This window comes from Miniopterus schreibersii (assembly GCF_964146895.1).
Source record: "Miniopterus schreibersii genome assembly, chromosome: 4".
Lineage (NCBI taxonomy): Eukaryota > Metazoa > Chordata > Mammalia > Chiroptera > Miniopteridae > Miniopterus > Miniopterus schreibersii.
In genome coordinates this window covers 60,076,628-60,092,179 of record NC_138105.1, presented here as the reverse complement: position 1 = coordinate 60,092,179, position 15,552 = coordinate 60,076,628, and the positions used below count along the sequence as shown (strand labels likewise).

Here is a 15,552-nt window from a genome sequence, read left to right as displayed (position 1 = left end):
GTGGAATTGAATAGCAAATGACCTTGGCCCCCTGGGTCAGGGGCTCCGGCCCCAGGAGTGGCTCACAGGATGGTGACCTGGTTCGGAACTGGCGTGCAGGAGAGCAGAACACCCAGCACCCTCGTAACTCACTTCCACACAGCACCAAGAAGGCTGGCTTCCAAGAGTCAGGTTCTCAGCCATTCATTCACTCCTGCAGAAGGCGTTGCGCAAATTTTCCCCCTCCTCTGTCCAAGAACTTGGAAGCTATATTAGACGTGTCTCCTCCCCTGGAGATCAGAATCTGTCTAACTCATGAGCAAGGTGTTAGAACTGGGTTAGTGACCTCACTTGGTGTCTCTTATCCTGCTGGAGATCACAATTAATTAGCATCAGGAGCCACCCTTTACTTCCTGCCAGAAGTATCATATCTCCAGGAAGGAAGCCCAGGGGAAGGAAATAAACTAACTGCTTTTGGCACAGGAATTTGAATCTCAGAACCAGAGGGGCCTCTGCCATCTATTCCAACCCCCTCTTCCCACCAAGGAAAGGTGACTAGCCCAAGGCCATGCCAAGCATTAGTGCCAAAGCTGAGTCTTCCACTCCCGGGAAAGCTAGGTGGTCTCCAGGTGACCTTTTCCAGGTGGGTCTTAACTCCCCAGAGCTGTGCAGAAAAGCCCTCATTGCTAGCAGTGGTCATTTGAAAGATGTCACTCCAAGCTCCGGAGCCTTCTCTCCACTTCTGTTCTAAGAACCACCAGCGAGCAGGGGTACTGCCAGCCAGAAGCACCATGATGGGGCCCTGGGCATGGCTGCAGGTCTAAATGACAGTTACCCTGTCCCAAGACCACTGCTCCCTTTGGAACAGAGTCTGGAAGGGACAGGTGAGGAAGGAGAAGCTCGCATGCCTCCAGGAGATAAGGGATCAACCGGACCTGGTTTCCCACCTTGGGTCTGCAGCCGTGAGGTCCATGTACCTGATCTCCCCAGACCTCTGGGCTTTCGAGTCCCTTACACAATAGCCCCGTCTAGCCTTAGGGTTTCTGTGGGGTCCAGAAGGGAAGGCATGATGGGCTCAGAGGGGCAGGCCCTTGTTCCCAGCAGCAAGGTCAGGAGGTCAGTGCACCAGACAGAAATTTCTTCTGCATCCGTGAGGAGAAGGCTCACCGTAGTTTCCCCTCTATCCTTGCCTGTTCCTGACCCTCATAGTAGCCAGAAGATGGCTCACATTACAAGCTTACCCCAGCCCCTACCGTCAGTCCAGTGGGCCTGAGCAGTGGCCATCTCTTCCTTGTCCCCCCTAGAAGAGCATTTCGTGGTGGCGCTCTATGACTACATGGCAGCAAATGACCGTGACCTGCAGATGATGAAAGGGGAGAAGCTGCAGATCCTAAAAGAGTAAGTTTCCAGAATCTGTCTTGTGGTCAGAGGTCTCTGTGGCTCCCTATCACAGCAGAACTCCCACCCATCCACCATCTACCTCACTCCACCCACCACGCACTCATGGCTGCCTCTAGAGTATTTTCTCCATTGCCCAGCCCCAAGCCCAGGTACCCAGCATTTTCTGTAACTTGACCCAACCATCTTTCTTCCACCTGCGTTTCCAAATTCTTCCCAGTATGGTGGTTTCCTGCTCTACTGTCAAAATCCTACTCTTCCTTCAAAGCCCACCCCTAATGTCACCTCCTCCATGCAGCCCTCCCGATACCCACAGCGCTTGCCTAGCTGCTCCATCACAGCTTTGTGTTGGTGTCAGTTGTGTCTATATTTGTCCTCCTTGTCAGACGAGATCTCAAACAGGATTCTATTTATAAATCAGCTATAGTTCATTTCCACTGTTCCTTCTCAGAAACTCTTCCAGAATCTAGTCTCAAATATCTGGATTGACCCTGAGGCCCTGCTTTGTTCTTGAAGTTCTGCAATGACCATGAACATGAAAACCCTGACCTTTTGACCATCCGTGGGCTGCCCATTCCTCCTTTCCTCAGTAGCCCTCCTGTATTGTCTTTCCTGTCCAGTCTCAACTCGATCACTACATTCCAAAGATGTCCATTAGTCAAGAGAAAGGCTACTCACCATAAGACAGGGACCCTAGTGGGTTGGTCAAGCTGTCTGGATAAACTGTCCCCTGGAGGCTGTGCCATCCCCCTTTCTCCCCTGGACCAGGAGCTCCCTGGGCCTGAGTTAGAAATAGCCTGGGCGGCCCCCACGTCACAGAGCAGCTTGCATGAGTTCCCTCTCACCTGCCAGGCTGTCTGCCCCTGTGACTCCTCTGCCTCGCAGGGATGAGGCCACGTCCTGGAGGCCATGAGCTGCCCCAGAGAGAGGCCCATCGGAACCACTCTTTCATTTTTGTTTTTCCTTTCTTCCCTTAGGTCTGGAGACTGGTGGTTGGCCAAGTCTCTCATCACGGGAAGAGAAGGCTACGTGCCCAGCAACTTTGTGGCCCGAGTAGACACCCTGGAAGTAGAAAAGTAGGTGGACAGATGGAAGGCACCTCAAAGCAGAGACTTGCTCGCTGCTTCTGCTGTACGGGGCTGCCGTGCAGGGTGTGGCCAGGCAGTGGCAAAAAAGTGAGCCCTGTGCACCCAGCACAGAGGGAGCAGGAAAGGAGCAGGGAGATGGAACTCCTGGGAAAGGCTTGTCTACTGTCTCAGACAATGTTTCAATTGCTGTGTGACACTGAGGGAGTCCCCTTTGTGAGCACCTCACTCTTCCCATCTGTAAAATGAAAACTGTCCTTTCCTGGCTCACCTGGACAGAAACATCCCCATGTCTCATGGCCTTGCAAGCAAACAAGGAGGCGCTGGATCAGCTACTGCTCCCCCAGTGCCTCCAGTGGGCAGGACTCAGGGTCTTGGACATGGGGGACTCCCAGGATGGTGGCCTCATTCGGAATTGGATTCTAGAGGAGCAGCATCCTCATAACCCGCTTCCAAACAGCACCAGGAATGTCTGGCGCGGCCTCTGCCATTCACTCGCTCACACGGAAGGCACTGAGCAAACAGGACCCAGAGCCCGCTCTGTCCAAGGACTGGGGAAGCTGTAGAATGTGTGAGACGTGGCTCCTCCCCTGAAGGAGCTTGGAGTCTGTCAAATTCATGAGCAAAGCACTGGGGCACTAGGTCAATGACCTCCCCTGGTGTCCCTCATGCAGTGATGGCAGCCCCTGGGACGGTTCTCTGTCGGGCACTCCCGGCCCTGTGCCCTTCCCTGGAACAGCGTGCAGGGCCTTGGGACACTGCCACACTGACCAGTCCCTGCTCAGGGGACCATGGCAGGAATTACGCTCTGAGAGTCTGCTTCAGACCAAGGAGGGTGTGTGCTGAGCAGAGGTGGCTGGGCGAAATTTTCCCAGAGCAAAATTAACAAAGTGCACCCAAATGTTTTTTGTTTCATTTCAAGAAAACAGTAAGTCCAGAAGTGGGAAGAAAAGGGAACGCAGACACTGATGGCACTCATGGGTCAGGCTGGGAAAGGCATTGGCTCAGGGTGAACCTGGGAACAGTGACACGTATTTTATCTCTTGGGGGCAGAGCCACAGCTTAGGCGGGAGGTCTGGAGAAGAGCAGCCACTCTCTGACTTGCCGGCCTCTGTCCTTTTCTAGGTGGTTCTTTAGGTCAATTAGCCGGAAAGACACCGAGAGGCAGCTTCTGGCTCCAATCAATAAGGTGGGCTCCTTTCTTATCAGAGAGAGCGAAACCAACAAAGGTAAGCGTGCGCCTGCCCTCCCCGCCCTGTGCGCGCAGGCAGCCCCGCCCAGGGGAATGCCAGCCGGGGCAACCTGGCAGCCTCCAGGCCCCAGGCTCCTTCCCAGTTCAGGTGCTACCTGGCGGTCCAGCTAGGGCCCAGCAGTGGAGCTTGCTGCTGTACCCACAAATAGTTCTCTCATCGCCCTGCTAGAAGTGTGCCTCGGGCTCTCAAAGAGCAGGCACTAGGGGAGCTGCTCCCACCCCGGGCTGGCCTGTGTCATCTCCAGGGCAGGTAACCCAGAGACACATTCTGGAGCCAAAGGATTTGGGAGTGGAAATGATCCTTAGAGATCATCCCAGGCAGAGGCTGTGACCTCAGGCGCTTACAGGAGCCTGGAAGGTAACCTAAGTTTGGGGAACAACCTGTGGCTGGAAGAAGGGGGCCGTGATTGTGGAGAACCAGAGGGACTTAGGGATTCAAACCCACTGGCTGAGCAAAACCTTTCTGCCCCTACCCTCAGGCCATGGGGTTTTCTCTTTTTTTTTTTGGTTATAAAATATAAAACACACATGAAAATTGCATACATTATAAATAAGTGCATAATTATAAAAAGGGTCATAATAAATAAATACTTGTGCCACCGTAAGAGAACATTCCAGAAGTGCTGAACCCTTTTCACTCCTCCACTTGTGTCCCTTTCTGATTCAACCTCCCCACACCCCAGAGAGGTCACCGCTATCCTGACTTTTAGGAACATCCTTCCTTCCTTTTCTTTATGGTTTTAGCACCGATGTTTCTCAGCTTTATACGAGTGGAATCCTACTACTTTTACTTCTGTGTGCCTTGTTTCTTTCACTGAATATTGTGAGATTCTACGGTAGCTTGCTGGGTCTGCTGTAACAAGGTACCAGAAACTGAGCTGTGAATCAACTGAAGTGTATTTTCTCACAGTTTTAGAAGCTGAAATTCTGAGATCAAGGTGACAGCAGGGTTGGTTTTTTCTAGGGCCTCTCTCCTTGGCTTGTAGATGACCATCTTCTCCCTGTGTCTTCACATGGTCATCCCTCTGTACATGTCTATGTCCTAATCTCCTCTTCTTCGTATAAGGACACCAGTCGTGCTGGGTTAGGTCTACCCTAATGACCTCACTTTAATGTAATCACCACTTTAAAGGCCCTATGTCCAAATATAGTCACATTCTGAAATACTGGAGGTGAGGACTTCAACACAGGAATTTACGGGGGACACAATTCAGCCCATAACAGATTCACTAATGTTGCTGAGAATGGCAATAGTCTGCTCACTGTCATTGCTATACAGATTATAGGAACATTCCATAAGCTATTTCACTATTCTAATGTTGGTGGACTTGGGGTTGTTTTCAGTTTGGGGTTATTATGAACCTGCTGCTATGAACCTTATTATTATATGCTTCCTGGGACGTGTTTTTTGTGAGTTTTTTTGTCCTCACTTGAGGATATTTTTTTATTTTTTATTTTTAGAGAAAGAGGGAAAGAGAGAGAGAAACATCAATGTGAGAGAAAAACATTGACCCCCTTGCCTCCTGAACACGTCCCAACTGAGAATCAAACCCCAAACCTAGGTATGTGTCCTGACGGGGAAGCAAACCCTCAAATTTTTGGTGCACAGAACAACCCTCCAACCAACTAAACCACCTGGCCAGGGCCTGGTACATGTTTGACACTGGTCCATCTTTGAGATACTGAGTCAATATCCCCATTTTAAAGATGAGGAAACTGAGTCTTTGAGGGAGGAAATGACTCACTCGAGACTAACAGTGAACAAGTGTCAGAGCCCAACCATCTAAAGGGCTCCACATAGCTTCACACGATCTAAAATGTGTCAAGCTGACCTAACCTGGGTAATGGAGGGGAATTTCCCCAGCAGTGTGGAGAAAGCCTTTATTTATCAGGACACTGTCCACAGGGACCTGTTACAGCCACACTTTAACTGGAGAAGAGGTGATGACAGCGACCTCAGTGGAAGGGGAGGAGGGTGGCTGGACTCTGATTTGGTTCCCTGTGGTTGGCACAATAAGAATGGACAGAGGTTTGGCCCAGGAGGAACACCCACTGGGCTTGTCCCTCAGCTCCATTCATGGCTTGAGATGTGCAGTGCGTGGAAACACCAGAGCAGCAAAAGCTGGTCAGAGAGAACTGCTTATAACACACCGTGAGGCTCAGGAGAGAGCCTAGGCCTCATTCCCCTCAGGGGGTCGGAGCTGGGCTGTGGAGGGGGAGGAGTGCATTGATAAGTTGGGGTGCTCTGTGCAGAATCTCCTGAAATGCACCAATGGATGCATTTAATTACACACACACACATACAGGGTGGGGCAAACGTAGGTTTACAGTTGTTCTTATGGAAAATAATACAATAATTAGTAAATGATAATACAAGAATACACTGTTTCACAACTGTAAGCCTACGTTTGCCCCACCCTGTGTATATACTGCCATTATTCTATTTTAATGGCAGAGCACCTATGTCCAAAAATAAAACATTTATGTTTTATTCTTATAGAATATTTTAAACATATACAGAAGTAGAGAGACTAGTATAATGGAACTCCTTGTACCCAACACCCAGCTTCAACAATGGTCAACTCAGCCAATCTTGTTTCATGTATATCCCCACCTACACTTATTATTTTGAAGCAAATCCCAGATGTCATGTCATTTCAGCCTGACAGTGATATTTTTATCATTGTTTATGGCTAAGGTGCCCTCTGGAGGGAAAGGGACTCCAGCCTCAGTGTAGAGGAGGAAGGGGTTCTCTGAGGGTGGGGCACCTCCTCCTGTCCTTGCCCACCGTGGGAAACTAGTCCAAGATGGGCACTGGCCAGATGGAGCTGAGGCTGCAGGACTCTCCAAGCATCATCACCCTCCACGTATATACCTGTACACATATATGCACACATGCACACACATATACACACATGTGCACATGCTCCTCAGAACTCCAAGACCCCTGTCTGCATCTGGGAGCCATACCCAGTGTCTGCAACACAGAGAAGGACTGAGAAGCAGGGGAGTGAGCTCTAGCTCCCTGTGGCCTCTGGGGAGTCCCTTAGCTTCTCAAGTCTCAGTTTCTTGATATCTGTGTGAGGACCCACTAGTCCAAAAGCAAGTGGTCTTTCCCGGGTTAAGAAATCTCAGTCTCTGGGACCCCAGCTTGCCTGCCCAGCCTAGCCCAGCCCAGCCCAGCCCAGCCCAGAGGCAGGGCAGGAGGTCCAGATTTTGAGGCAGGGGAGGGAGGAGGCAGATTTTTTGAATCTGAAGCTGATAGAATTCAGAGGTCTCCTTTAAGAAGAATATCAAATTGTAAAAATATATCAGAGACAGGACCTTGGATGAACCTTGGCAAATGAGGGGCCCTAAATCATGATCTTGGGCAGTGGCTCTGCATGGAAGACACAGGGTCTCCTTGGCTCATTGTGAGTGTCCCCATGCAGGGTACAGCAGAGAAAACGGGGAGAAAAAACTCTTATCCTCACTCTGGCAGTGGGAGGATGAATGAGCTCACTAGATCCACTCCCAAGTTTCTTAAACTCTGGGGCGTAGTTACACCTGCCCTGCGCGAGGTGGGGGGGACAGTTTGCAGCATGCCAGTGGGGCTGGGGTTGCCGGCATGGAGTGGGGCGCACAGCCTCTCAGTATCCTTTTGCAAGTAGGTGATGAGAGGCACAATGGTTACGGGAGATGGGAGGGGAGGGGGTTTGAGATAGAGTGATGGTCTGAGAAGAAAGGAAAGATGCCTGAAGACAGACAGCACAGCCCAAAATCAAGCGTCCACACCCAGAAAAAGAGGTGTCCAAGCCTGACACCTGGTGGGGGAGGGTGGTACTGCTAGTGGTAGGGACACCCTCAAGGAGGACCCTGGGGCCCCCAAGCCTGTGGCTTAACTAGCAGAGTGACCTGGGGCAAGTGACACCCCCCTTTTGAGCCTCAGTTTTCTCATCTCCCAGATAAGAGTGGGGGCATGGCACCCAGAGAACTGGACAGAGGTATTTTATGAAAATATCAAGTTTATGGGAGGAAGTGTCTCAACTGGAAACTCTTGCCTCCTTAACTTGCTCTTAACCCGTGGCATCTGCTAGCCCTCGTCTGCAGTCAAACATTAACATAGATAACAAAGCACACAGAAGTGTGAATGAACGTGAAGGGGGCCCTGGGAAATAGCTAGTTATGCTCTCCTCCCTGGCCAGGGGTGCTTCAGGTTGAGATTTGGTGTTGCATGTGGGAGTAGAGTCAGCCTTTTCAGCCAGAATGAATGAATCAATCAGCCAATCAACCTTTTAGTCCCTCCAATAACTCCACGTCCTCAATATTCCACGGCAAAGGGTCCCCAAGTGGCCAGGTGCTCAGTGGAGGGACATCATGATTCATGAAAGAACATCCTGCGTGCTCCAGAGTTCTTGGTTCCTTGGCTGAGTTTTGGGAGACTCTGGGAGGAATGTCAGATGGAGCTGACAGGACAGGCTTCCAGGAGGCTTGAGGCTGAGAGGAAGGAAAAGGCAGCTTAGGATGGAAGTGGTCAAATGGAGAGCAGGATTCAGGGAGCTTTTCCCAAGGCATTGAAGTGAAGTCCAAATCCCAATCCACTTTCTTCCTCCTCGTGCTTTGCTTCTCATGCCTGTGTCTTTATTAACCCTCTAGGTACCTTTTCCCTGTCTGTGAAGGATGTGACCACCCAGGGGGAGGTGATCAAACACTATAAGATCCGATCCCTGGATGAAGGGGGCTATTACATCTCCCCCCGAATCACCTTCCCCACACTCCAGGCTTTGGTGCAGCACTACTCTAGTAAGAGGGGGCATCTGATGGGGGTGGGGGCTTGTGCCAGAGCAGCCCTGTATCTCTCTGTCACCAAGATCTCGAGATTGAGAACCATTGGTGCTATCTTGGAGTTGACAACTGTCAACATAGTGACTCAAAGTCTGAGTGCCTAATCCCTTCTACTGGGTCAGCATTCAACAAGCTGGAGAGTAACAAGTATTTTCAGTCTTAGAGAGAACAGGTTCATGCTAGCATGCTTTGCTTTACGTGAAACAATTGCAAAGAGCTGACTGTGTGTGTGTGTGTGTGTGTGTGTGTGTGTGTGTGTGTGTGTGTGTGTGTGGCATGTGTGCACATGGGAGTGCAGATGGAACTAGCCAGAAATGGTGGGGGACACAGATGGGAAAGTTATGGCTCTCCAGGAAGAGATGTGAGTCTGGCTACTCTGGGAACCTCCAGCCCCATCCCTTCTTCCCTAATGCAGAGAAAGGGGATGGCTTATGCCAGAAGCTGACCCAGCCCTGTGTGAGCCTGGCTCCTCAGAACCCCTGGGCCCAGGATGAATGGGAAATCCCCCGGCAGTCTCTCAGGCTGGTCAGGAAACTCGGCTCTGGGCAGTTTGGCGAAGTCTGGATGGGTAAGTATGTAGCAGGCCTAGAGCCTCTCTCACCTTGCCCTGAGCCCTGAAGCACAGAAGGCTCAGGATTTGCACAGTGCATCCTGCTTCCCCAGAAAGGCCTGTGAGGCAGAAGGGACAGAGGCTATGATACCCATTTCACAGACGAGGTAGTGGAGGCATAGAACATTGTCCCTCAAATGCCTGAGGGAGGCTGAGACAGGCTGGCATCTGGCAAGATAAGCTGGCACAAACATCACCCTCAGGAGCTGTACATTCCAGCCCAGGGCCACTTCTTAGGGGGGTGACTCTAGCCTCAATCCCCCACCCCCACCCACCAGAATTGATGGCTCCCAAAAGCTTATGTAGATTTTGGTTAAGGGAACACCTCCCACAACCTCTGGGTCTTCTGAATGGCTTCTTCATTCTCTTCCCCACCCCACGCCCTTTCCTCGCTCAGGTTATTACAAAAACAAGGTGAAGGTGGCTGTCAAGACCCTGAAGGAAGGAACCATGTCTCCAGAGGCCTTCCTGGGCGAGGCCAACCTGATGAAAACTCTCCGGCATGAAAGGCTAGTTCGTCTCTATGCTGTAGTCACCAAGGAGCCCATCTACATCGTGACCGAGTACATGGCCAGAGGTGGTGCCCTGTGGGGCCTGTGTCCTTCAGACAGAGGTGGGGAGGGGGGAGGGTACAGGCTTAGAGACTGAGAAGGCAGAGGCCCATCTGCTGCTGTGGGTTTGCCTGGCCAGGGGACCTGTGCAATTGACCCTGAACCATGGGCTGGGTCAATTAGCCAACATCCTGAGCATCTAGGGTGTCCCAAGTGCACAGAGGTGGGAGGGGAGGAAGGTGAGAAACAAGACAGGTAAGTGGCTCTGTAGTGCTGTGTCCTCAGTTCAGGAGCATTGGAGATGTCTTCTGTGCCTGGCACTGTTTGATGCCTGCTGGGGTGGACAGAGTGTGGCCAAGTGGAAAGAGCAGTAGGCTGGGTGTCCAGAGATGGTTCTAGTTCCAGGTCTACCACTTACCAGCCATGGGGCCTTTTACAACCATATGAACATTTTACCATATGGTATAAAGAAAGGTTAGGTGGGATGGTCTCTGAGCTCCAAAGTGTAGCCAAACTCTCCTGGAGCAGTGGGCCTATGGTTGGGCCTTGGCCTTGGATCTCCTTCTCACGCCTCCCATGGCACTGACCACACACTGCTTCCTGTAGGATTCTAAGGTGCCATGCTAATCTATTTCCTTAAATGTCACAATGAAGGGACTCACACTAAGCTGGGGACCCAATAGCTCCCCTGCTCACCTCTTAGCCACACCCCAGGTGAGTGTCCCTTCCAGTTTTTAGATGCACCACATCCCAGGGGACCGGTCTCTCCATTCTGGTGCTCAGAGGCACAACCTCTACCAACAAAGGGTGAAGGGGGCAAGAATGTCATGCCAGGAGTGAGCACTAAACTTAGAGTCAAAGGAGCAGGTTCTGCTCCTGGCTCCCTGGCTTTTGACCCTGAACCTGGCTGAAACCTGACCTCCTATGAGTAGCTGGGAGCATATTAGCTGCCTCCTGGGTGCTGTGAGAACCGAGGCTGGAATTCTGTAAAGCAGAGGCACTCTGACACTGTGGGTGGATGTCTTCTCTGTGGATAAGAGATCTCACAGAGTGCCACCCACTTCCGGCCCCCGGTTAGGGTGCAGCCCACACCTGGAGGAAGCTGGCATAGCCAGGGAGGGGGCATTTGCAGAAGTGCAGTTGCAACTTCTCTTTCCTCAGGATGCTTGCTGGATTTCTTGAAGACAGATGAAGGTAGCAGATTGTCCCTCCCAAGACTGATCGACATGTCGGCCCAGGTTTGTGAGCTACCTGGACCTGAGTGCCAACGCCCTCATGGGGGCCAAGGCCTCCAGGTCTCTCCTCCCTGCCCTCTGGCTTAACAAACTCAACTATTTAGAGGTTATATGTATCTGGTTTAGGCTGGGCTGTGAGGAGCAGAAAACCAAAAGTACTAATGGCTTAAATGTGTAAACCCAAAGGTGGAAAAGTCTGGGTGGTAGGCGGGACTGTCCCTCAAAGTCACAGGGACCCAGGTTTCTTCCACCTGCCAGGTGTCTTAGCATGTCATTTGGTTGCCCAAGGTGGCTGCTCACTTTACCACCTTGTCCTCAGTCATAGGGAAGGAGTAAAGGGGGGTGAAAGCCCACTTTCCTCCCTAGAGACATGTCCCTGAGGTCACCTCTTACATGCTCCTGCCCAGGGACTCACCTGGCCACACCTAGCTGCGAAGGAGCTTGGGAAATGTGGTCTTTATCTGGGCAGCCATGATGGGATGAGGCGGGTTCCATCATTAGGGAAGAGAGGGAGAGCGGATGGTGGTGGAAAACCCAGAGAGTTTGCATGAATTCCTAAGACGGCGGGCAAGTGTTTTGTGGTGACCTCCTTTCTGCCCTAGAAGGTGCCCACAAGCGCCTTCTGCAGCAGGTGGGAACATGGGAAGGAGGGATTGCAGCTGAGGGCTCTGACTGGCGGGAAAGCCCATCTGGGGGCCCCGAGTGTGTGTCTGTTAAAACTGCAACTCTCAGCAGAAAATCTGTGGCCAACCCGTGAGACGTGTAAACACACACACGTCCGGCTCCAGAAAGGAAACCTCGCTCACCCCACAGCACCCTCCCCGCCTGGCTGACCTTATCTGCCGTTAGTATCTAGTACCGAGGCAGGAACTGATGTCACCACACCCTTTTTCCACAGACTGGTTGGAAGAGGCTGGTGAGATGATCTCGGAAAATTAGCCCTGGTAACCGGTTTCAGACCGCATAAGAGCGATAAACCTGTGAACGCCTTTCTTTCTTTTCCTTTGCTCACTCTCCCCTGGCTTGTGCTCAATCCCTTGGTAAATCTTGGGTCACTCAGGGGCAAAGGATGTGAAAAGCCACCTCAGTTTATATCTAAGTGTGGCCAAGATGCCAAGGGTTAAGAAACCAAAAATCAGAACCTCCCAGGGGATCAGCTTCTAAACCAGGTTCTGGCCATGCTAGGGCCACCACATGCACGTGCGCGCACACACACACACACACACACTCAACGCCCTTCTGGGCACTTCTTTTCCTGCTCTACAGGATGAAATGCACAGCTCCCCTCCAACCGCAAACCCAGGCGTCCTGCTCTGCAGCCACATGGCAGCTCCTTAATGTCCCACGAGCCTTTGCCCGGGCTGTCCTCCCTTCCCAGAATGCCTCTGACTCTCTTGTCACAGGGAAGAATCCTAATCAATGCTCATGGCCCAAGTCAAGTGTCATTTCTAGTGAACTTGCCCTGGAGAGAAAAGTGCTAGAGAGCACTCAGCTCCTATGTCCTCGTTAGCATCATGCACGGTAGATTGTGCCGATGGAATGATTTAGCAAAGGAATGAATTAATGAATTCATGGATAAATCAATACAAATGGATCAGTCCCAGTGCTGGCCTCTTGCCACCGCAGGTCTGAGAAGATGAACTGGCTTTCTACTCTCTGCCTCAGTTTCTTCATCTGTCAATGGGAGTGCAGAGAATAAAGCCTGAGTGAGTTTCCTTGGCTAAAGGGTACACGAGCAGCACAAATAGCTACTCCAGGCCCAGCGCTGGTGATGGGGGACAGACACGGAGTCTCCTCCTTTTTCCTGCCTCTATTCTGTCAGGGTTCTGCCCTGCTCCCTGAGGGCCCCCCATGGAGCAGTGCTGGCTTAGGTTCTCAGCCACGTGTCTCATCTAATGCTCATCTCAACTCCGTGCCCTTTCCCCGTGTTCCAATCAGTTCAGTGACATTTCAGGGAACTTAAGCAACATGCTTCCAAACCAGGGCACCCTGCTCCAAAAACAGTGCTTCCAACTGGCCAAGGAGATGAAACCCTTTCCTTCCCCCACCTTCCCCTCTCCCTCCTGCCCCTTCCTTTCCTTCTCCCCCCCTGTCGAGAGACCGCCCTTTCTCCTGCCTTCATTCTGCTCTCTTGCTCCCCTGCAGACACTTGGAAGAAGAGAAGAAGTGGGTGAGGGGCACAGGTAGCCCCTAGCTCTGGTGACAGTGTCTCTGCCTTTCTCAGCTTTTAGGGGACAGGGGTGTACAGCTTATTCAGCTGAGGGGCAGTTGAAGCCATCTTTCTACCCCACCCAAGAATCCGCTCATTTTCCAGCAGCACCACCATCCTCTTATGCACCTACCAAACAACAACAACAAAAAACAAACACAACCCCACAAAAATACAAACATGCAGTCATTCCTTCCTGTTCCAGGCCGTGTGAGGATGAAGGCAGCTTCTGCAGGCAGGCTGGTGGTGAGGGTGGGCAGGGTCCTTCCTCTCCCCCATAGGGGCTGTGTAGGGGAGATGGGCTCAGTCCTTACCTGGAGGTCCCCACTCTGCCCTTCCCTGTGTGGTATATTCCCTCAGATTGCAGAAGGAATGGCGTATATCGAGAAAATGAATTCAATCCACCGCGATCTCAGGGCGGCCAACATCCTGGTGTCTGAGACCTTGGGCTGCAAAATAGGTGACTTTGGCTTAGCTCGGATCATCGACAACGAATACACGGCCCAAGAGGGTGAGCAGAGAGACTCCCAACCACAGGGAGACCTTGGGCCCTACCTTCCCCAGCTCCCAAACCCCCTTGGACTTCTCATCACTACATGGCAGAGCCCTGCGTGAAGAGATCAGAGAGCCGTGGGGTTCCCACAATTCTGGCCTTACCCCAGCTAGATCAGCATTTCCCTAACTGTGTTCTACAGAGCACTAGTGCCTCCTGAGGGATGGTTGTGCAATGAAGTCGGTCTGGAGACACTGCAAAGTCCATCCAGTGCCCCCTTGCTGATTTCCAATGCACACCAGCATATTCAAGGCACTGAGAAGTCCTGCAGCAAAGCGACAGTGTACATTTGCTCTACTTGGTGTCCCCAGACTAATTTGAGCCAAAAAATACTTTTCCACTTATTGTCTATTAACTTCCCACAGAACTATGGTTTCAAAGGACACACTTTAGGAAACACTGCTCTGAAGTGTGAGTAGCAAAACCTTCTACCTGAATTAGGTTTCCACAGAGCTCTCTGGTTTACTTGTTAGTATAACTGAAGTAGAAATCCTCTTCACAAGGGGAATTGAAGTGATCACATACATTTATCAAGCAAGCTAGCAAGCCGTATTAGCTGAGCATATTAACCAGTGTATGCAGGAGAAGGTCCACATGGCTGTTCCTTGAGGGAACTGCAGGCTGGCTGGGGAGGCTGAGAAAACCAGGCAAGGCGGGAGCAGATCAGGTGCTGCACTATGCTATCTGCTCTGAATGCTGACCCAACTGGGGCCATCTGCAGGGCTTCATGGGCAGCAGAATTTGGATTCCCTCCTCACTGTGACCCTCAGAGGTACATAAGTCATGTGTCATCATTTCCATTTTGCAGGAAAGGATTAACTGAGGCAGGGCTATCCATAAGTTCCTTTTAATAACAAGGCGCCTCTGTCCAGATAGAAACTCGTGGTGGTTGCCCAGTGAAGCCCACTGGGCAAGGGCCCAAAGAGGGTGATGTGGGTGATATCGGTGTCCCTATTGTCTTTTCATGCTGTGGCCCCCAGTGTCTGCACATGCCTGGCTGTGTGTCCTAGTGGGTCTCAGTGACTCCCTTGGTGAACCTGTCCTGTAGGGCTGGCCAAGCTTGGCAAAGGGTTGTGGGGTAGGGGAGCATGAAGAGCAGACGGTGGGGGCGGGCACGTAGGGTCAGTCAGTCATGGACTCACAGAGCTGCTCATGGCTTTTCCCTCAGGGGCCAAGTTCCCCATCAAGTGGACTGCCCCAGAGGCCATCCATTTTGGGGTGTTCACCATCAAGGCGGACGTGTGGTCCTTCGGCATCCTCCTGATGGAAATCATCACCTACGGGCGGGTACCCTATCCAGGTAGGCAGTTCCTTCCTGCAGGGACCCGAGGCAGGGGTTCCCCGCTGTCCTGGGGTGGCTGTGACGGCTGTGATGCCTGGGGCTGCCCAGATAGGAGTCAGAATGGAGTCTCGATGGTGGGGACAGAAACCTGGGCATACCAGTCTGAGGGCCGGGTTCTGCCCCTTCCTCAACATTACTCTTAGCAGGGGCATGTCCCCTCCTTCAGCCCCCAAACCTGGGGTTAAGTAAAGGTCGGGGCCTAAACTTGTCTACTCCCAGTTGGTTTGTTCTCACCCTGAGGGCAGGCTGTGCCTCCCTCGGCTTCGGGTGTACTCCTGGAAGCCCCACCCCGACTGGAGGACCCCAGCCCCGGGTCAGAAGGCCCCTCCTGACGGGCTGCGGTGCGTTTTTGTGGAGGGGTGGGCCTGGGCCGCTGCCGGGCGATCCGCAGCCGAGCCAGGTAGGGCCCCGTCCACGGAGGGGCTGCCGGCGCTACGGCCCAAACCCGCAGCCTCGCCTCCGGAGGTCCTCCGGGCCGCGAAAGCCAAGGAAGGGGCGTCTCGCGGTGGCCCCA

At 52.2% G+C, this 15,552-nt stretch overlaps 1 protein-coding gene across 1 annotated transcript in view; it reads left to right on the top strand.

The window, feature by feature from the left end:
- The window catches only part of BLK (BLK proto-oncogene, Src family tyrosine kinase), a 45,663-nt gene that overhangs the window by 29,256 nt on the left and 855 nt on the right, over nt 1-15,552 (top strand). The window contains exons 4-12 of the mRNA XM_081136066.1: nt 1,284-1,377; nt 2,355-2,453; nt 3,588-3,691; nt 8,350-8,496; nt 8,954-9,106; nt 9,546-9,725; nt 10,861-10,937; nt 13,504-13,654; nt 14,865-14,996. Of these exons, the coding sequence (XP_080992192.1) occupies nt 1,284-1,377; nt 2,355-2,453; nt 3,588-3,691; nt 8,350-8,496; nt 8,954-9,106; nt 9,546-9,725; nt 10,861-10,937; nt 13,504-13,654; nt 14,865-14,996 (1,137 nt within the window). The remainder of the gene's footprint in view (nt 1-1,283; nt 1,378-2,354; nt 2,454-3,587; nt 3,692-8,349; nt 8,497-8,953; nt 9,107-9,545; nt 9,726-10,860; nt 10,938-13,503; nt 13,655-14,864; nt 14,997-15,552) is intronic.